Source organism: Daucus carota, chromosome 7 (genome assembly GCF_001625215.2).
Source record: "Daucus carota subsp. sativus chromosome 7, DH1 v3.0, whole genome shotgun sequence".
In the NCBI taxonomy this organism is placed as follows: domain Eukaryota; kingdom Viridiplantae; phylum Streptophyta; class Magnoliopsida; order Apiales; family Apiaceae; genus Daucus; species Daucus carota.
In genome coordinates this window covers 25,941,416-25,964,602 of record NC_030387.2, presented here as the reverse complement: position 1 = coordinate 25,964,602, position 23,187 = coordinate 25,941,416, and the positions used below count along the sequence as shown (strand labels likewise).

The 23,187-nt window shown below is 38.4% G+C and overlaps 1 protein-coding gene across 1 annotated transcript; it reads left to right on the top strand.

The window, feature by feature from the left end:
• Positions 1-18,112: 18,112 nt before the first annotated feature.
• On the top strand, positions 18,113-20,953 carry LOC135147942 (uncharacterized). Its single transcript, XM_064082010.1, has one exon. The coding sequence runs from the start codon at positions 18,113-18,115 to the stop codon at positions 20,951-20,953; it is 2,841 nt and encodes a 946-aa protein (XP_063938080.1).
• Positions 20,954-23,187: the final 2,234 nt, after the last annotated feature.

Here is a 23,187-nt window from a genome sequence, read left to right as displayed (position 1 = left end):
GTAACCCTAATCTGTGTTTATATAGACACAGTTACAAAATCAATCTCTGATTTGATATCCTATAAATCAGCTAATAAATCTATCAATCAAAGATTGCTCCAGTTTTCTGTTTAGTTTCCATAGTCAGCAAATCACTCCTCAGCTTCTATCCTTCCTTGAAGTATATCCGCTTCTGAGCTCTTTCCACGTGTAAACTCTGTCGAGTCTTGACTATGTAAACTCTGATCAGACTTTATCAAACTCTGTCAGACTTTACTAAACTCTGTCAGACTTTACTTAACTCTGATCAGCTTCTAGCTTAAACTCTGATGATTCCTGTTCTAAAACAAACTTTAAGAACATTAGCAGTAATCATCAATTATATCTAACAATCTCCCCCAACTTGTGCATACATTAATTATGTGCAAGTTAACAGATAATTGATGATGTCAAAACATTTAAGTCAAATGCAACAGAGTTTAACTATATAACAGAAAACTTTTAAAACTTACAGATACTTTATTCCTTAGCTGCATAGACACCATTTGCTGTCTTTAGATACCCTCTGAGGAGTTCTTTTTCAGCATCATCAAGCACTGTAATCATTTGTCTCTTGATCTCTCTCAATTCTGGATCTGAAACTCCAGTTTGATAAATTGCAGCTCTGAGATCATAGATCTTGTTCTTCTTCAAGTCTCTATCCAGCCTTATATTGTAAGCTTTATCAGACTCTTCATTGAATGCAAGAGTTCTGATTCCAGCTATTGTTTCAATCTTTGCTGAATTTTTCTTCATCTCCACCAGCTGTCCTTTATGATTAAGATATTTGGGAATGAAAGGTCCAGCATTCTTGTTTCCTGTAATCCCCATCTTCCTTCTGATTTGATCTTTTAGCAGGTTGGAGATGTGTTGTCCTGACTTGTTTTTCACTTAAAATATGTGTGATACATATCTCAATTCCTCCCAGTGTTTAGCATAGAGATCTGCTTCAAGTACTCTAAACACTGTTCCATCAGACATGAAGTAGATAAGAATATTATCTCCCCTGTCATTCTTTGCCAACTGAACTGAATCAAGTTTTTCCATTTTGTCTTGCAATACTCCAGTCTTAGGAGCACAGAGAGATGAGGGGTCATCTGGTCTTGATCCTATACTCTGATCAAATTTTTCATATTTTGATCCCAGCCCTCCTTTATCCCTTCCTGCCTTTTGATGAGAAAATGGTTGAATTGAGCCTTTTTCAAAACTAATCTCAGTCATCAGAGTAGGCTTTGCAAATCCAGCCAGTGGAGTAGTTGTTGGTTTGAACACAGCTTGAGCTTTGTCAGAGACTGTGTCTTTCTTTGCTTCCTTATTGACTTGAGCTGTGTCAGAGGTCAATTTTCCTTGTTGTGATTCTGCAACATGAGCTTTGTCAGAGATTGCAGCTTCTGATTTCTTTTCCTGTACAACTTGAGCTGTGTCAGAGGTTGTAAACTTCTTCTTATCCCAGCCTTTCTCCAGATTTTCATCTACTTTGCTTTTTCCTTTAGTTGTATATTCATCTTCAGAGAATACCTTTTTGACTGGTAAACTCTGATCAGCAACAGTAGCTTCTTTGATCAGTATCCCTTTTTCCTTTGGTCTGGCAGTTGATTTTGCAGGCTTTTGGATTTTTCCTGACTTTATTGCTTCAGCATGTTCTTTCTTTAGTTCTTCTTCTTCTGCAGCAATCAACTCCAAGTCCAAATTGGCTTCTGGATTTTCTTGTTCAAAAATTAACTTAGCAAGTTCTTCATCAGTCATTGGTTGATCTGATCCAGCCACTGGTCTCTGCTTTGACCCAGATGTGACATTGTGTGTTGGGACTGGAACAGACTTTGAACTTTGCTTAGGTTTTGAACTGTCAGAGTTTGAAACTCTTCTTCCAGTTCCTGCCTGAAATCTCTTGTGCTTTGTGAAGTCATCAGCATCATCATCATCATCCTTTTTCTTCCTTTTCAGAGTTTGAGTAGTAGACTTGCATTTGACTTGAGCTACTCTCTCCCCCTTTTTGGCATCATCCTCATCAGGAATCAGAATTGATGTGATCAGAGAAAGTGATGTTTGGATAGCTTCCAGCTGCTTTGACATCTTTTCTTGATTTGATTCAATCAAGGTCATCCTCTGGTCCAGAGATTCATTTGCAGTTACCAGCTTCTGTACATTTTCCTTCATAGGATTGATTGTCCTTTTCTTTTCCAGTTCATTGGTCTCCTTGACCTTTGCCACTTCTGTTCTTAGACCATCTATTGATTTAGATGTCTGGGCATGAGCAGGATGAAATGTCTTCAGATATAGAATTGTGCCCTTGAGGCTTGACATAACATCAGAGTTTGTAATTTTCTTCTCTGCCATAGCTAAGAACTCTTCAGCTTTAGGTGCTTCCAAGGAGTGCTGGTGACTCAACCAGAGTTTATCCCAGACTTCACTTGGAGGATCAACCTGAAGATCCCTTGGGAGTGGCTCAGAGTCTGTATTCAGAGTTTGTAGCCTGGCATTGAACTGGCTAGTAGACTCCCATTTCTGTTGTGTCAGAGGGACTTCAGCATTTTCATCCTTGTCAGTATCTGAACTGGCATCATTCTCAGGATCAGAGTTTGCTTTTTCATCTGCAGGAACAGGATCTGCAACTTGCTCCACATTGTCCTGAGCAGATTTTCCTTTATCTTCAGACTGTGACTTGATGGGCTCTTCACCAGTCTGAGCAAGAGTTTGTAACACTTCCACAGCTACTTTGTCAGTTTCATCAACTACATCAGACCTGTAGTTCTCTGGAGCTGTATCATGAACAATGGCATTCTCAGGTATTTTCATTGGAGAATGAGGAATTGGAGTAGAATGGCCATGATCAGATATTGGAGATTTAGGATCAGACATTTGAGACATTGTGGCTCCAGCTTCAGTTGTAGCTTGTGCATCACACGCTATTTCTTCATCTACTGCAGATGCTGTAGAAGTTGCTTTAGGAGATGTTGTAGGAGAAATTAGAGGAACAGCTTGAAGAGGGTCCACCATCAGAGGTTGAGATGAATCATCAGGAATTGAACTGGATGGTGCTTGCTCTTCTTGGATGGTGAAGTCAGTAATTTCAGATTCTGGAATCTTGGCCCTCTTTGGCTTGTGTGCCCTTCTTTTGAATCTAGCTGGTTTTGGACTGGGCTGAGCAGGTTCATTTGTTGTTGTAGGAATAGGTTCAGGATTTACATCTTGTGCAGGTTCAAGATCATCAAATTCATATGCTGCAACAAGTCTCCTCCTTCTTTTCTGCTTTGGAGTAGAAGCAGCTTCAGAGTTTACTGGGACATCAGAGTTTGCAGCATCAGAGTTTGCTGGTTTATCAGACTTTGTCTTTAGAACTTGTGTATCAACAGAGGTTCTGGTTTTGGTAGTAGAGGGTTGGTCATCAGACTTTGTAGATTTGGATGGTTTGGTAGTTGATGATCTGGGTTTTCTGGTGACTGTGGGAGAGGTAGGATGTTGTGGTTGAGATTGTTGAGGCTGTTGATGTGGTTCTTGAGGAAGGTTCAGCCTTGCTCTGAATGGAGCTGGGATTTGCAGAGGCCTGAGAACTGGTCTCTTCTCATCTTTAGATATGAGATCCTTAAAAGCCCTTTTATGAAGTTTAAAAGGTTTGATCTCATCTGCAGCATCAAAATCCACTTCTCCAACAGTGGCATTAAACAACAATTGACAAAATCTTGAGAAATATATGACGTTCCTGTTCTCAAGCATTCTTTCACCAATATTTCTAAGAACTAATCTACCAAAATCAAAAGCAGTAGAATAGATCAGAGAATACCCGATTTGGAGCATGTCCATTGGAATAGCATCCCAGTTGGTAGATTTCTTCTGGAAAGCTCTAGTAATGCAATCAAAGAAAAAGCTCCACTCCTTATTGAGCCATGGACGCTTCAACTGACCCAGTTTATCCAGAGATTCGTAGTACCCCAAATCAAGCATCATTGTTCTGAGATTTGCATCTCCATTTGTAATGTATGCAGGATGTTCCGGCAAGTTGAGTGCCTGACGAACTGTTGCTGGAGTAACTGCATACTCTTCCCCGTCATAAGAAAACACAATTGATGGTGATCCATCTGCACCACCATTGTCATATGTACCCGACCTCCAAAAGCTGATGATTTGGCTTCCTGAAAGTCTTGCAGGAGCGGTGAGAGCTGTACCGATGACACTCTGTGCCAAGAATCGCTGAAAGGGATGATAATCCCTTGGGGCTTCAGCAGTATCAAGGATGGCTGCATAGTTGTTGGGAACAAATTCAACACCTGCTAAGATAAAAGCTGTAGTGGCCATTATATCAGAGATTGTGTTTGAGAAAATGTGTGTGAGAAGATTTGAATATTAGAGAGAAGAGAGCAAGAGTGTGTTGAGAGAGTATGTGTAAGTGAAGAAGTGAATAAGTATATAAGTGAATGATAAGAAATAAAATCTGAAGTGAAAAACTCTTCAGATTTTGTTTCACTGAACACGCATGAGCTGTTTGTTCACTTGGACACCTGTCACAATACAACTGGTTGATGAAAGTTAGTGGGATGGAGAAACGATATTAGTAATCATGAGTGCAGTAAAACACGCGCAGTAATAAAGGCTGATTACACGTTCTCCTATTAAAATGTTTTTCATGTAAACCCACTAACAATACACCCGTTTGAAAATACTCTCTTCACATTCTCTGAATATTTGAACTCCTGAAATGTACAAGATTTAAAAAATCAAGAACAATTCACTCGAATTTTAAACTCTGAGATTTAAATAAATTTCTAAATACCTCAGAATAAAAACATAAGTGTCAGAATATTCATCAATAAATCAGAGTTTGTTCTAAAATCCATAGCTCAATAATGTGCTTGTGAAATCTGTGTGTGGACATGTGAAATCAGAGAATATAAAATTTCACAATTTCGTAATTATAAGGTAGACAAAAATAATTTATGCAAGCTCTCAAAATTTAGACTGGGACATACTCTGATGAAAACAATAAAATAATATAACCCCCTTTTTTTTTTTTTTTTTTTTTTTTTTTTTTTTTTTTTTTCCAGGACGCTTCTCAGTGTAAGTGAGGCACGACCTTTAAATATAATATGGCATTGGTATTTCTCCAGTAATCAGAGAATGTGACTGGTCACCATAGATTATAAAATCTTAGCAATTACTTAATACCAGCAAATGTTTGGTTCTTCCCAGTCACTGTCATCTAAGATCTCAAAGGAGTACCATGCTTATTCTTCAGGGGGTTTTGTCTCAGGGTAACAAAACATCAGAGTTTATAATCACTGTCTAATATATGAGAGAAAATTCAAATTAATCAGTCTCACTTATAATTAAGATATGTGAAGTAGTAGAGTCTCAATGATATCAGCATGCATAGTGTGAACTAATGCAGCACAAAATTGAGATCAGGATTAAGGAACTTAGCTGAGATTCATGATTACTCATTCTGAACATGCTTCATGGTATCTTCATAGGTGATTTGTCTCAGAGAAGATAAAAATGAGATCATTTATCAAGAGTCAGAGTTTTATAAGCATCAGAGAATACTATCAGAGAATGTCATCAGAGAAAAGCAAACAGAGTATATCATCAGAGAATGTCATCAGATTTTAACAATCAGATTATATCATGGCAAATGTGTGAGTAATACATCTGGTAAATTTGACAATTTAAATTGTAAAGATCTAACCAATATGTTTACTCAGTTCCTGATATCATTCCTAGCTCATTCACCAGCCTAGTAAAAGTTGCTTCACTTAATGGTTTGGTGAAAATGTCTGCTAGCTGCTGTTCAGTAGGAACAAAGTGAAGTTCAATGGTTCCTTCCTCCACATGCTCCCTGATAAAATGATATCTGATACTGATGTGCTTTGTCAGAGAATGTTGAACTGGGTTTCCTGTCATAGCAATAGCACTTTGGTTATCACAATAAATAGGAATTTTAGAGAAGGATAACCCATAGTCCAACAGTTGATTCTTCATCCAAAGAATTTGAGCACAACAGCTGCCTGCAGCAATATACTCTGATTCTGCTGTTGATGTTGAGATGGACTTCTGCTTCTTACTGTACCAAGAAACTAGTCTTCCACCCAGAAATTGACAACTTCCACTTGTGCTTTTCCTGTCAATTTTGCAACCTGCAAAATCTGCATCAGAGTATCCAATTAGATTAAAATCTGATTCTCTAGGATACCATAATCCCAATGATGTGGTTCCCTTGAGATATCTGAATATCCTTTTTACTGCAATCAGATGAGGCTCTCTTGGATCTGCCTGAAATCTTGCACATAGACATGTGGCATACATAATGTCTGGTCTACTTGCAGTCAAGTAAAGCAGTGATCCAATCATTCCTCTATAGTTTGTGATGTCCACTGATGCACCAGTATCTTTTTCTAGTTTGGTTGCTGTTGCCATAGGAGTAGTTGCAGCTGAACTGTCTTGCATACCAAATTTCTTCAAAAGATTTTTGGTATACTTGGCTTGATTTATAAAAATCCCATCTTCAGTCTGTTCAACTTGTAAACCCAGAAAATAACTGAGTTCCCCCATCATGCTCATTTGGTACCTAGACTGCATGAGCTTGGCAAATCTTTGACAGAGTTTAGCATTAGTGGAGCCAAAAATAATGTCATCAACATAGATTTGAACTAAAAGCAGATCATTACCATGATTCAAATAAAACAGAGTTTTATCTATGGTACCTCTAGTAAATCCACTTTCAAGAAGAAATTGAGCTAGAGTTTCATACCATGCCCTTGGAGCCTGCTTTAGTCCATAAAGTGCTTTGTCCAACCTGTAGACATAGTCTGGATGTTTTGGATCCACAAAGCCTGGAGGTTGTTCAACATATACCTCTTCATCCAGTTTCCCATTTAAAAAAGCACTTTTGACATCCATCTGAAATACTTTGAATTTCTTGTGTGCAGCATAGGCCAGAAAGATTCTAATTGCCTCCAATCTTGCAACTGGAGCAAATGTCTCATCATAATCAATACCTTCCTGTTGTGAATACCCTTTTGCCACAAGCCTTGCTTTATTCCTTGTAATGACACCCTCACTGTCAGTTTTGTTTCTGAACACCCATTTTGCACCAACTATGGATCTGTCTTTAGGTCTTGGTACTAGGGTCCAGACTTTATTTCTCTCAAATTCATTTAACTCTTCTTGCATTGCTTGAATCCAATCAGCATCTTGAAGAGCTTCCTCCACCTTTTTGGGTTCTGTTTGTGACAGAAAGCAATGATGTAAACACTCATTGGCTGTAGCTGTCCTTGTTTGTACACCTGCTTCTGGATTTCCAATAATTAAATCAGGTGTATGAGATTTTGTCCACTTCCTAGCATGTGGAAGTTGACCATTTTCATCATTGGATCCTCCCCCTTGATCCATGCTCTCCTGACTCTGCTGATTATTCTCTGTAGCTCCCCCTGCAATTGTGCTATCAGAGTTTGAATCAGCATTCTCTGATGAGTTTGAGTTAGTATTCTCTGATGAGTCTTGAGTAGAGTCTGAAACATTCTGATGCTCCCCCTCAGCAAGTGCTTCACCATCATGAACTTGTAAGTTTTCATCAGAGTTTACTGTATTCTGTTCACAGTCAGAGTTTGACTGATCATCAGAGTTTGTTGAATCAGAGAAAATTTCTTCATTTTCAAAATGCAGTTCTTCATGATCATCCATATCTGTTAGACCCATTATTCTTTTGTCATCAAATGACACATGTATGGATTCCATGATCACCTTGGTTCTCAGATTATAGACTCTGAAGGCCTTTGTTATGATAGGATAACCTACAAAAATGCCTTCATCAGCTTTTAAATCAAACTTGGTAAGCTGTTCTGGATGAGTCTTCAATACAAAGCATTTGCACCCAAATATGTGAAAGTACTTCAGATTTGGCTTCTTTTTCTTCACCATCTCATATGGAGTTTTGCCATGCTTATTAATCAAGGTTGCATTTTGAGTGAAACAAGCTGTTTGAACAGCTTCTGCCCAGAAATAAGTAGGCAATTTAGCCTCATCAAGCATAGTTCTGGCAGCTTCTATAAGAGTCCTGTTCTTTCTCTCAACTACACCATTTTGCTGTGGTGTACCAGGTGCAGAGAATTGTTGCACTACACCTCTTTCTTTGCAGAACTCCTCCATTGTTGAATTTCTGAACTCAGTTCCATTATCACTTCTAATGATTTTCACTTTGTCATCAGATCCATGATCCAGTTGTGTCACATGATCCATCAGATGCAAGGCTGTTTCATCTTTAGAGTGAAGAAAATATACCCAGGTGTATCTGGTATACTCATCAACAATGACAAGAGCATATTTCTTCCTTGCAATGGATGGTACATTGACTGGTCCAAATAGATCAACATGTAGAAGATGATATGGTTTGTTTATTGAGAATTCAGTCTTACTCTTGAAAGATGTCTTTCTCTGCTTGGCTTTTTGACATGAATCACACAATCCATCAGATGTTAGTAGTGATTCAGGGAGTCCTCTCACAAGCTTTTTCTTTATAAGCTCATTTATTGAATTGAAATTTAGATGTGAGAGCTTCTTGTGCCACTTCCAACTTTCTTCTGCAGAGATTCTTGTAGATAAGCAAATTGCTTTTCCCTCAGAGTTTGTAGGCAGGTGAATTTCATAAATATTTCCATGTCTGTGTGCAATCACTGCCACCTTGCCTGTAGACTTACTTACTATCTCACTGTGTTCTTCATAGAAATCAACATGATACCCTTTGTCACAGATCTGACTGACAGAGAGTAAATTGTGCTTTAGCCCTTGAACAAGAGCTACATTTGATATGATGACATTTCCAAGATTGATATTGCCATATCCCAGAGTCCTTCCTATGTTGCCATCTCCATAAGAAACACTTGGGCCAGCTTTCTCCACAAACTCTGATAGCAGGGTCTTATTTCCAGTCATGTGTCCTGAACATCCACTGTCCAAGACTAGGATATTCTTCCTGTTGCCCTGCAATCACAAAGACCACTAATTGTTAGTTTTAAGGACCCAGACTTGCTTGGATCCCTTGGCCTTATTAAGTTTGTTAGCTTTTGCAGCGGTATTATTATCAGAGTTTGAGCTAACAGACTTTGCAACAGAGTTTGTACTGGAAACAGAGTTTGTACTTGCAGAGTTTTTATTAACCTTTAAAGAAGGTTTCAATTGATAATAATCATAATACAAACTATGATATTCTTTGCAAGTATAAATAGAATGCCATAAACTACCACAATGAAAACATGGATCTTGTGGTTTATATCTAATACTACTTTTTCTAACTCCAGACTTTGTAGGTAAAGAGTTAATGTCCTTGTTCTTCCTGCAAAAATTAGCAAGATGATTAGTATTACCACAGTTATGGCATGTCTTCCTAGGTGCATTTGGAACAGGCATGTAGTTATTACTCTTGTCTATGCCAATCTTGCCATTTCTGTTTTTCCTAGGCTCCTTGTTTTTGTCATCAGACTTTACCTCTTTAAGCTTATGTTTAAGCTGTTTCTGAGTCATCAGTCCTATGTTAACCTGTTTGGGCTTTTCAGATTTTAAATTGTTGTTAATCTCTGATTTTGGTCTACTCTGTTTAGACTTAGAGGATTCAGCAACAAATTTAACAGGTTTAACCTTAGGTTTTTGAGTTTTGACAAACTCTGTTTTTGATGACTCAGCTTCTGAGTTATCAGTGTAACCTAGTCCCTTTTTCCAATTTCCACTACCTAAGATATCCTGAGTAGTTTTGCCTGAACTAGTCCATGTCTTAATAATCTCCCTCTCCTTAGCAAGTTCTGATTGAAGAGATGCATACCTCTTTAATAATTCATCTTTGACAATGACAGCATCATCTCTTTCTTTCTGAACTTCTAGCATTTGAACTAATTCTTTTTCTAAAAAATCATTCCTTTTCTTTACACTCAGAGTTTCAGATTTTAATCTTTCATTTTCTAAAGTCTGATCTCTAAAGCTAGTGTGCAAAGTTTTAAGAAATAATCTTAACTCAGTTATATCTTCAGTATCAAAGGCAAGTGTAGAATGAGGTACCTTTGCAGTAGATTCAGAGTTGTTGTCAGTGTTTGCCATTAGAGCATAGTTGACTTCTTCTTCTGAATCAGATGTATCTGTCCAGTTTCCTTTCTTGGTGATAAAGGCCTTTTCTTTTTCCTTTTTGGCCTTCTTGCATTCAGATGCAAAGTGACCCTTTTCACCACAGTTGAAACAGGTGTACTTGTCAGCTTTTCCAGCTTTCCCTTCCTTGCCCTCATTCTTCCTGAAGTTCTTCTTGTCATAAACTCTGTCAGAGTTTTTGTCTTTTCTTGAAAAACTTTTGCCTTTGTTGAACTTTTTGTAAGCCAACTTCTTGAAGCTTTTCACCATCAATGCTGCTAACTGCATCATCTCACCATCACTGTCATCAGAATCTGAGACATCAGAGTTTGAGTCATCAGAATTTGATGACTCAATGTCAGACTTTGTGACATGAGCTTTTCCTTTGCTCTTAGCAGCTTCCTCCTGAACTTTCAGAGCAACAGACTTTGATTTGCCTCCATGGCGTTTGCTTCTCTGCTCCATCTCAAGTTCATGAGTCTTTAGTCTTCCAAAAACATCATCAAGAGACATTTCTCCAAGATCAAGATTGTCTCTTATTGTGGTGACTTTCAAATCCCACTTTTCAGGAAGAGCTAGAAGGAATTTGAGGTTTGAGTCTTCAAGATCATATTCCTTGTCCACCAGAGATAAGTCATTCAGCAGTTTGACAAATCTATCATACAGATCTGTCAAGGACTCACCAGTTTTTGAGTCAAAGTGCTCATACTCCTGTGTAAGGATTGTTTTTCTGTTTTTCTTAATGGCCTGAGTTCCTTGACATCTGGTTTCCAGAGCATCCCAGATTTGTTTAGCAGTTTTGCACCCAATCACCCTATTAGACATTGCATTATCAAGGGCACTATGCAACAGATGCTTCACCTTTGCATCTTTGCTGATTGATGAGATGTCCTCTGGAGTATAGTCTTTCTTTTCTTTTGGAACCATCTTTTGAGGTTCATCTGCAATCCCAACAGAGAGCTTGGTGGGCATATGTGGTCCATCAAAAATCCTGTCAAGGTATTCTGGATCAACAGAGTCTAAGAATATGATCATTCTTTCTTTCCAGACTGGATATTCAGATGCCTTAAGGATTGGAACTCTAAAGGATGAAGCTTGTGATTTTTCAGACATGATTGTGTTTAAGATCTCACTGTAGTAATCTTAACAGAGCTGGCTCTGATACCACTTGTTAGGTCCTATATTTTCACTATATAGAATGATATAGTGATCACAATCTGTAACACAATAAGACAATATAAGAGATCGAAAGCAATAAACTCTTATATTCACAAAGCTTTAATAGTTACAAAACTCTCTCAGTGATTTATATTGTATCACAAAGAGCTGCTAGGGTTCTTTACAATATACTCGATAACTCAACTCATATAGAGTAACCCTAATCTGTGTTTATATAGACACAGTTACAAAATCAATCTCTGATTTGATATCCTATAAATCAGCTAATAAATCTATCAATCAAAGATTGCTCCAGTTTTCTGTTTAGTTTCCATAGTCAGCAAATCACTCCTCAGCTTCTATCCTTCCTTGAAGTATATCCGCTTCTGAGCTCTTTCCACGTGTAAACTCTGTCGAGTCTTGACTATGTAAACTCTGATCAGACTTTATCAAACTCTGTCAGACTTTACTAAACTCTGTCAGACTTTACTTAACTCTGATCAGCTTCTAGCTTAAACTCTGATGATTCCTGTTCTAAAACAAACTTTAAGAACATTAGCAGTAATCATCAATTATATCTAACATAGTATATGATAGTACCTTGCATAATTATCATTTAATATCTATAGTGTTGACAAAATATGATAAACAATTATATAAATGCAAAGACTAACACCACACGGTACACCCATGTGATACACCCATGCCACAAGGACAAAAACACTGTAACTATTATACTTGATACAACTCAACTGTAGCATGCAGGTACAACAACTCAATGACAGGCAGTATGATGATGTACCGCTCAAGGTAAAGCCAGACTTGCACTACAACACGGCACATGCCATTTGTTCACCAGGGGCCATATGACTACACTATAAATATAGGTCTTTGTGCACATTAAAGGTGGAGACGCTAACTAGCATCAAGCATTTTTCAAAACATGCAAAATATACACTCTCTCTACTATCACAAATATTCACTCTTCAAAGTATAAAAACCACATATCACACCTCGCACATTTAGAGTTTCGGCTCTATGATTACCCTACTTGTCAAGCATTCCGATCATTGATTATCACGCCGGAGGCGCTTTACGGGACACCCCCCCGTGCGGCGTTGTTTTGCAGGTTAGGTCGCGACCTAAGTTTCCCGGAACAGTGCATTGGAACCATCGACGAGAAAAGGAGTTATCATTTGGCGCGCCAGGAAGGGACCTTTTTCATTACGAAAAGCCTTCAGCACCTGCGCGATTATTTATGCAAAGAAAGCTAACACATGAATCAGTGAAAGCGGGTCATCAAAAAAATAAAATAAAATTACAATCTTCACCAAGTGGAAGCGGAGCATCAAGCTATTTCATTGTTACTAGGTGGACATTATGCCACTTTTTGGGTGGGGCACCATGCCACTTTTCAAAAGGAGCATCACACCACTTTTCTAAGTGGAGCAACAAGCAACTCTTCAAGCGGACTAACAAGCCAAACCAAGCAAAAAACAACATGCACATATCTCTCAAAAGCACACAAAAAAAAGCAACATGCTACTATCTCCCGCAACCGAGCAACAAAAGCATCATGCACATATCACAAAACAAGCAACAAAGCCTCATGCATCTCACAAAAGCAAGCAACAAAACATCATGCACCTCACAAAAGCAAGCAACAAAAGCATCATGCACATATCACAAAAGCAAGCAACAAAACATCATGCACCTCACAAAAGCAAGCAACAAAACATCATATATGCATCTCACAAAAACAAGCAAAAAAAGCATCATGCATCTATCTCACAACACCAAGCAACAAAGTAACATACTACAAATTTTGGTCCGCCTTTACTGCAGGTCCGGTCTTTCTATTCTACATCAAATACCAGCAAGTTACACTTAAAATACCAATACATGGAGCATCTGGCAATTGGAAGCGGCCTTGTCCACTGCGGCCACAAATATCAACCTTTTGGATCATCTCAACAAATTAAATATTATTAAATAAAAAGCATGATGCCTCAACATGCTTATCTCGCTCACGAAACAACTAGACCACTATTATAGGTTCTTTTTTTCCTGCATAAATTTTTATATTCACAATTGTCCTGCCAGCTCACAAATCTATCATGATTACATTTACTTTTTATGCTTCAAATATCACGTTACAGTATATATATTCATATTATTATTCATTGACATCTATAACTCTTCACACTTTATCACTTATTTGTCTAGTCATTTGATGCCCTATCAATATTGTTACTAAAATAATTGCCAACTAGCATCACCCCTGCTATATATTATTGTGTCCCCTACCTCCACTTGCCCGCTACCTTCCAATTCTCCCGGCGTCTACCCAAGGTTAAACACTACCTGATGCATTCCTGTTGTCAAACTATCCCATATATATATTTGACGCGGACACATAAACTCTTGTTCAATGTTACAATATTATATATTTTTTACTGCAACCCTCCAACTCTATTTATTTCACTTTATTTTCTCTCAACAATTATTTTTTTTCTCTTAAAAATATTAGTTGAAGAAAAATATTCATATCACTCAATATATTTGTCAAAAAAAAAATTACAGCTTCATTTCTTAAAGCACAAGACGCAACATATTTATTTTTCATTCTCCGATGCACTATTGTTAATGCTCCGTTATACAAAAATTTTAAGTGCATATTTGCATATTTATCACAATTTTGTTTGTTTGCCAAATATTTTCACATTTTAATACAAAAAAAAAATTGCACATTACATTTATTAATTCACACTTTCATTTACAAATTTCTATTGAAAGCAAAAAAAAGCAAAAACAAATTTTAGATTCATATTTTCTAAAATTTTGAAAATTACCTCTTTTTTTAAGGGGCTGCTGCGACACATTTTTATTTGTAATACTGTAAAAAATATTATTCTCATTTGGTGAAAATATTACTGCACATTTAATGCATTAAATCAAGCCCTGCAATTTTTACAAATTTATTTACCCTGTTATATGATTATTTTATTGCAAAAACAATCATTTTAAATATTTCCAGCATATTCATCACTATTTTCACAATTTGGAGCACAACATCAGATTTAATATTTGGTCAAATATTTTTATTTTTACTCATTGTCCGCTATCACTTTGAAAGACACCAAATTGTATTTTTCACTAAACTTCACATAGGGTTGCTAACAATTATTTGCTAGGTCTTGCACTTTTTCCCTGGCCCGGGTATATAGGCAGCGCGGGCCAAAAATTTGTTGAGTAATTTATGAGCCACACATATTAGCATATGCATATCACATGCTTGGAGCTCTTACTCGCGTGTCAACATCTTATTTTTGGCCAGGCCCGTCACCTCATCACTGAGTCTAGGCCCTCCATCTTTATTCATCACACACATATCACATATACCGCTCCCGCTTGCAGCTCTTGCCCGCGATTACATCCTTAATTCCCATGCATCATCTCAGCCTGGCCAGGCCAGGCCTTCCACTTTTGTTCAGGCCCATCATATACATACCAAGTTATATACATCAAAGCTAGTATATGTATAATAATAGTCCGCTACCTCACTTCCACCATAAAACATTAGTTGTGTCATTTATCTCGGTCAAAGGCGTTTGTCAACCTTTATTACTATTGTGTATACATAAAAATAAAAAAATTTTGCACAGCGCGCCATCTCACAACCATAGCAGCATACAGGTGTTGCTACCTCCCTATACCGCAATCTTTTTATATACATTTGCTGGGTTTTGCCAACTTCAAGTTCATCCCTGGTTATCATCCCGGGCTATTCATGCAATCTTCATTACCACACTAAAATGCTTTGTCTCTTGTCTATGCATTATCTTCTTATGCTACCTTTACACATATCGTATTCACCATCCACAAAATGCAAGAAGATGAGTAATAACTTGTATTAAGATTGGAATTCTAACAAAAATACACACTCGTGCCCAGGCCCGTCAGCCTTTTGGGGTCGCACACCAAGCTATAGACATAGCATATAAATGCAAAATCCTTTACCACGCATCAACATACTTCTCTCGCCACTACAAGAAATCCCGAAATCACCAACCAAATTTCCCAACGGAAACAGTTCCGTTACAATTTCCCAACGGAATACTGACCATTTTTTGTGCAGGAGGAGGTCAAACCATCAACAACAGATTACCAACGGACTACCAACTAAAATTTACCAACGGAATATTTCGTTGGGAAACGGGGCGCCAAAATCTTCCGCTAAGTTATAGCGACAGAATTATCAACGGATTTCCAACGGAAATCTTAGAATCCAAATATCAACTGACTTGTTACGAATTAGCGACGGAATTTCCGTTAGTAACTTGATGATGAATTCGTCACAATTTCCGTTGGTAATTCCATTGGTAATCAGTCAATTAGCAACGGAATTTCCGTTGGTAACTTGGTGATAAATTCATCACTATTTCTGTTGGTAATTCCATTGGTAATCTGTCAGTTAGCAACGGAATTTCCGTTGGTAACTTGGTGATAAATTCATCACTATTTCTGTTGGTAATTCCATTGGTAATCTATCAGTTAGCGACGGAATTTCCGTTGGTAACCTTGTGATAAATTCATCACTATTTCCGTTGGTAATTCCATTGGTAATCTGTCAGTTAGCAACGGAATTTCCGTTGGTAACTTGGTCATAAATTCATCACTATTTCTGTTGGTAATTCCATTGGTAATCAGTCAGTTAGCGACGGAATTTCCGTTGGTAATAAATTCATCACTATTTCCGTTGGTAATTCCATTGGTAATTTTTTTATTAATATTATTCAATAATTTTTTTATAAATCACATATACATATCCAAGTTCAATAATTTTTTTATTAATATCAATCAATTGTGTTAAAGCGGGATTTTTATTAATATGGTTCATGAAGGTCAATTATATACACATGTATTCTTATTATATTTAATACTACTTTCAGGCACAAAATCTATCATCGGTTCCAAATGAAATTGTTCGAGGTATTATCTCAGGACCTCTTCGCTCGATTAGATCTATACTATTTACGAACCTTTTATTTTGGCAAGTCAAGCCATGCAAGTCTATTTTTTCAATTATTCAAATGTTAGAAGAAACAAGATAGATTGTTTAGTCGTATGTAAAATTAAAACCCGTCTGCTTGTTGAATTGCCACAAGCTACTCAATCACCACAAGAGCCGCATCAAGATGAGTTACCTGAACACTTAAACACGATCAGTACAGAAGATATTCTTACATATCTTAATGATAATGAAGGAATAATAGATTTAGATGACGGTGAAGGATTACTAGAAGAAGAAATGGAGTTTGATTCAGATTCGGAAAAAATATGCTCATCACAAAGTGATGATCCAAATAGTGATAATGAGATATACATTTTTATTATATTTCAAATCAATATAATTATATAAAGGAGAAGCGAGGGGCGTGTAGGTGACGGCTCTCAGATAGCTTCATTTTATTTTTTAAATTTTCTAAAATTTTTGGATGAAAAATATCAAAAATAAAAACTAGCTTTTTTAGTTTCGATATATTGGAGCTGCCTTTTTCAAAATATCAAAAATAAAATCTACTAACCATTTTTAGTATCAAAATTATTGGAACAAAGTTCAAATTATGATTTTAATTTTAAAAAATATCTAATATAAAAATTACCTTTATATATTTACGGATATATTGGAAAAAAAATTCAAAAGTACAAGAAGACTGACAATCAGACATGTTTGTTGCTGTTAATTTTTATATGGTTTACTTTGTATACAAGAAAATATTATTAATGCAATACTTCTGCAATACTTTCACAATATCTTTTTGCTCGGTTCAAGCACCTTTTAAGTGAAGGCTGGTTATACAATATTAGAAAAAAATAAAGATTGTTGCAATTTCGCAATTATACGTGGTATAGTCCAATTTTGTAGTATTAATATTGGTATTGCATCGATATGGTTATAATATAAATATTATTTTATTTTACAAATATTAATTTTGAATCATTAATATATATATTTTTATAAGCTTTCGCAAATTTATATTATGCTACAAATATTAATTTTGAATCATTAATATAATTTTTATAGACCGCCGCAACGCACTATTTAGATAATGAAAATTTTAAGTGAGTATTTGCTTCTTATTTTGCTTATACATTTATTTTTATATTAAAAATTAGAGCACCGCGAAATCGAACAAAAATAAGAGCGGCACTTTGTGAAAAACTGAAAATAAGAGCGGCACTTCGTGAAAATAGGAGCGGGTTAGGGTTCTCTCATCTCAAAGGGGGGCAACAAAGTCTCTGACTCTCTCTCTCTCTGGTAATTACACTCTTCAGGCGGTTGTTTATCAGATATTTACACTCTTCAGGTGGTTTCAATTATTATCTTCGATTAATTTGTTAGCTTCTCGGTGGACTTACAGGCTGTTCTGATTCAATTTGTTCATCTGATATTTACAGGTTTTGGGTTTTTGTTAGCTTCTCGATGGACTTCTGTCACATTTTCACATTGTCCACTATTGTTACGATGTCGTTTTGATGTGCACCTTTAATTATTATGTCATTGTCTGTTTTTCAGTAGTGGTAGTTTCTGTTATTTTGGGAACCAGTAAGCTAAGGCCACGTGGCAAACATGAGCAGGGTCTGTCCATAAAGGCTGGAAGCCGCCCACTATCACTTTTTATGAAATGAAATAGCTTGCCTTTTGCTTCCTTTTCTGTTGTTCTTTCTGTTTAACATAAATCCAAAAACACAAAACCCTAACAAAACTATCAAAAACATCACAAATTGGTATCAGAGCCGTCGGCCCTCGGAAACTTTTCTTTGAATCTTGATGGCAGATAAACCCACTATTCAGAAGCATGAAAAATCCATTGCAGCGTTGGAAGAAAAGCTGGGCACATTTGAAAGTTTTAACACAGCGACTCAAGAACAAATGGGTCAGCTAAAGATGGATGTGGCGATGGTGAGACAGAGTAATTTTGAGGTCAAAACTCGTCTAGATGAGCTTACAGCGTTACTGAAGAAGGAGGTTCTGGGTAGGGCTTCAATACCTGGGGGAAATGATGCTCCAACTTCAGATATCGTCACACTGGTAAGCTCTAATCCACAAACTCCTACTCATATTGCTACTATTGAAAGCTCTGTTAGCTCTGGTGACATGAGTAATTTTCGTAGCATTAACTGGAGTGGCTCAACCATCACACCTTTTCCACGACCCATAAACCCTTCCCAGCCTACTCTACACACCACCATAAACCCCACCACTCCTCCTGGCTTTTTTGTTCCTCAAACCCAGTTTTTAACCAACAGCTGGCCAAACACCTCTTTCCCTATGCCCCAACCTACAACGGGTTTGGCATCTTACCAACCACCATACATTCAGTCCACTTTAAACCCCTATGCTCTGCCTTTATACCCTCACTTCACCCAAAACTCAGTTTCAACACCACAAAACCACTACTCCACTTTTAGTCAACCAACTGCAAACCCCATCCATCCCAACTCAAACCCACAAAACATTGGGTTTATACCCTCTATCACCACACCGTACAAAACCCCAAAGCTGGATTTCCCAAAGTTTGATGGAAAAGACCCGAGGGGGTGGTTAAACAAGTGCGAAAAGTTTTTTCAGTTAAACCCCACTACTGATCTGAGGTCAAGGGTCTTATGTGCAGCTTTACACATGGAGAATGATGCTGATATATGGTATAGAACAGTAGAAAGGGAGAAATCTAATTTGTTGTGGCCGGAATTTTGTAATCTGGTTTGTCAACGATTCTCGAAGGTGGGCTATGAAAACCTGGTGGGGCAGTTCAATAAATTGACACAAAAGGGGAGAGTGGAGGAGTATATAACTCAGTTTGATGAGTTACGAAATTATGTTATGGCAGAAGAGGGTTTCCACCGAGAATCTTACTATATTGACAACTTCATTAGTGGCCTTAAAGATGACATTGCTCAACACTTGTACAACCAGAAACCCAAGACTATGCAGGAGGCAAGAGATCTGGCCAGAGGCCAAAAGTTTTTTCTCACTGTACTGGACAAACGCTACAGAGCCATGGGAACACATACCAAAACCCTGCCAAAATCCTACCCTACTAGAAGTTTCAGTGATAACACAGGGTCTAAACCTCCCACAGAGGGTTTTAAGAAGTTGTCTCTGGCTGAGCTAACTGAAAAAAGGCAGAAGGGATTATGCTACCACTGCGATCAAAAGTATGAGCCAGGGCATGATTGCAGAAAGAAAAAATTGTTTGTCCTCATTGGAGATGAAGAGGTAGCTGCAGTACAGAATGAAGAAGAATTAACTATTACCTGGGAAGGTTGTAACACAGAACAACCACAGGAAGATGAATGTGCAGCGGCTAAGGTCTCGCTACACGCCATGAATGGTTCTCAGGGCAGCGGAACTATTAAATTGCAGGGGAACATCCAAGGGCACCTTGTTAATATCTTAGTAGACAGTGGCTCTACGCATGATTTCATGTCCCAGAACTTGGCAAAAAGGTTGCAACTCAAAACAAATCCCTGTGCACCTTTTAGCATTACAGTTGCCGACGGAAACAAGGTCCAGTGCAATACAACGGTGGAGCCAGTTAAGTGGAGCATGGCAGACGAGGTGTTTTCCACCAATATGCACCTTATTCCTCTGGGGGGTTATGACATCATTTTGGGTGCTCAATGGATGACTACGGTGAGCCCCGTTACCTTTGATTACGCCAAGGGCATGATTACAGTAAACCACCAAGGCAAAAGGGTGGGTTTACAACAATTCACTAACCCTGCAAAGGTGCAATTGCGTCTGAAGAAAGGAAATAATAAGTTTCACAAAGAAGAGGCCTATTTCCTCATTCAAGTAACAACACTTGAAGGTCTCCCCAACGTCACAGATAAGCTCCCTAATAACATCAGTCAAGTATTGGAAGACTATGTTGATGTTTTCGCTTCGCCCACTCAACTGCCTCCTCCCCGAAACCATGATCACCACATTCCCCTCAAGGCTGGTAGCGAACCAGTGAACTCTCATCCTTACAGATGTCCTCTAGCACACAGAGAAGAAATTGAAAAAATCACCAAGGAAATGCTCGAGGCTGGGGTAATCAAGGCCAGCACATCCCCCTACTCATCCCCTGTTCTCCTGGTGAGGAAGAAGGATAATACTTGGCGGTTGGTGGTAGATTACAGGGCACTCAACGCCATAACAGTCAAGAATAAGTTCCCAATTCCCGTCATTGAAGAATTACTAGCAGAACTCAAAGGCAGTACTGTATATTTCAAGCTTGATCTTCGTAGTGGGTACCATCAAATCAAGGTCCATGAGAATGACACTTACAAAACTGCATTCAAAACTCACCAAGGCCATTTCGAGTTTTTAGTTATGCCTTTCGGTTTAACTAACGCCCCCGCATCCTTTCAAGCTTTGATGAACGAAGTGTTTGCTGAGTATCTTCGAAAATTCGTACTAGTATTTTTCGATGATATTCTAGTTTATAGCAGTAATCTGGAAGAGCATGAGCACCAATTGAAGCTGGTCTTTGATAAATTGCGGGCTCACAAATGTTTGTTAAGAGAAGCAAGTGCGAAATCGCTAGAGAAGAAGTTGAATATTTGGGACATATCATCAGTTGTAAAGGGGTTGCTGCTGATCCAAACAAGGTTAAAGCCATGACCTTGTGGCCACAGCCCAGGAATATCAAAGGACTCAGGGGATTCTTAGGATTGACCGGCTACTATAGACGCTTTGTCAAGAATTACGGCACTATTAGTAAGCCACTAACTGAATTGCTTAAAAAGGGGAACTTCAATTGGACGGAAGAAGCCACAACAGCCTTCCAACAACTGAAGGAAGCAATGTCAAGTACTCCAGTGCTGGCTCTACCAGATTTTACCAAGCCATTAGTTGTTGAAACTGATGCTTGCAACGGAGGGATCGGTGCAGTTCTTATGCAAGAAGGGAAGCCCATTGCATACCTTAGCAAGGCCATCAGTCCTAAACACATGGGGATGAGTACATATGAAAAGGAGCTATTAGCTGTGATTATGGCTACTCAAAAATGGAGAACGTATCTTCTGGGCCATCCTTTTGTTATAAGGACCGACCATGAGGCTCTTAAGCACCTGATGGAACAAAAGATCACTACTAGCCTCCAACAAAAATGGCTCTCCAAGCTATTAGGTTATGATTACAGTGTTCAGTACAAGAAAGGGAAAGAGAATCTGGTGGCTGACGCTCTTTCTAGACTGCACGAGGAAGCAGAGTTAAACCTAATGGTCCATGCCACTAAACCCAGGTGGAAGGAAGAACTTGAAGAAAGTTTGGGTAATGATACTGTGGCTCAAGAAATTTTGGCCAAATTGTTAATTGATCCCAGTAATTTTGGTGGTTACACCCTGGAGAACAATGTTTTAAGGTACAATGGCAAGTACTATGTGGGCGCTGCAACTGACTTGAGGCATAGAATATGTGTGACTATGCATAGTAGCAGCGAAGGGGGGCACTCTGGAGTAGCAGCCTCTGTAAAAAGAACTGAACGATTATTCTATTGGCCAAGCATGAAATCTGATTTTGCATCTTTCATCAAGGAATGTGATGTGTGTCAGCGTAACAAGTCAGAACATTTACCGGCTGCTGGATTACTACAGCCCATCCCTATCCCTTCAGAGGTATGGGAAGTTATTTCTATGGACTTCGTGGAGGGCCTTCCCAAGTCCAAGGGCATGGATACCATTTTGGTGGTAGTTGATAAGCTAACAAAATACTGTCATCTGATCCCTCTCTCTCACCCTTTCACTGCTGTCAAGGTAGCTACTGCCGTTATGGATAATGTGGTTAAATTGCATGGTTTACCTTCAGCCATCATCTCAGATAGGGACTCTGTTTTCATGAGCTCATTCTGGAAGGAACTCTTCACTGCTATGGGTGTCAAGCTCAAGATGAGCACAGCATACCATCCCCAAACGGATGGGCAAACAGAGCGCGTGAATCAGTGTATCGAGATGTTTTTGAGATGTGTTGCGGGCCATAAACCACACACTTGGGCTTCTTGGTTAACCATGGCAGAATGGTGGTACAATTCTTCACATCACACTGCTCTGGGTATGTCTCCATTCCAAGCTCTTTACTCTATGGAACCACCCTCAGTCAACTTCCATTTTCATCGAACCAAGGACCCAGAAGTTAATAATTTTCTGAAGGATCGCCTCGCTACCCAGCAACTGATCAAGGACAACTTGGTTAAGGCTCAGGAGCGCATGAAATGGTACTATGATAAGAAACGAACTGACAGAGAATTCAGTGTTAATGATGAAGTCTTCCTCAAGCTTCAACCTTACCGACAGCAATCCCTGTGTGAACGCAGAAACCACAAGCTATCTGCTAAATACTATGGCCCCTACATGATCACCAAGCGTATTGGCAAGGTGGCATATCAGCTAGCTTTACCAGCAAATTCCCGGATTCACAATGTCTTCCACGTTTCCCAATTGAAGAAGAAGATTGGTAGTAGAAAGATGGTGCAGACTGCTCTACCCAGTACTGATGATACTGGTGTTATCAACCCCAAGCCTCTTTTGATTCTGGACAGGAGATTGATTAAAAAGGGGAATAGACCAGCAACCATGGTTCTGGTACAGTGGGAGAATGGAACCTCAGACGAAGCTACTTGGGAATTATGGGAACAATTGTCTTCAAAGTTCCCTGATTTCCATCCTTGAGGTCAAGGATGTTCTGAAGGAGGAGCGAGTTGTCACATTTTCACATTGTCCACTATTGTTACGATGTCGTTTTGATGTGCACCTTTAATTATTATGTCATTGTCTGTTTTTCAGTAGTGGTAGTTTCTGTTATTTTGGGAACCAGTAAGCTAAGGCCACGTGGCAAACATGAGCAGGGTCTGTCCATAA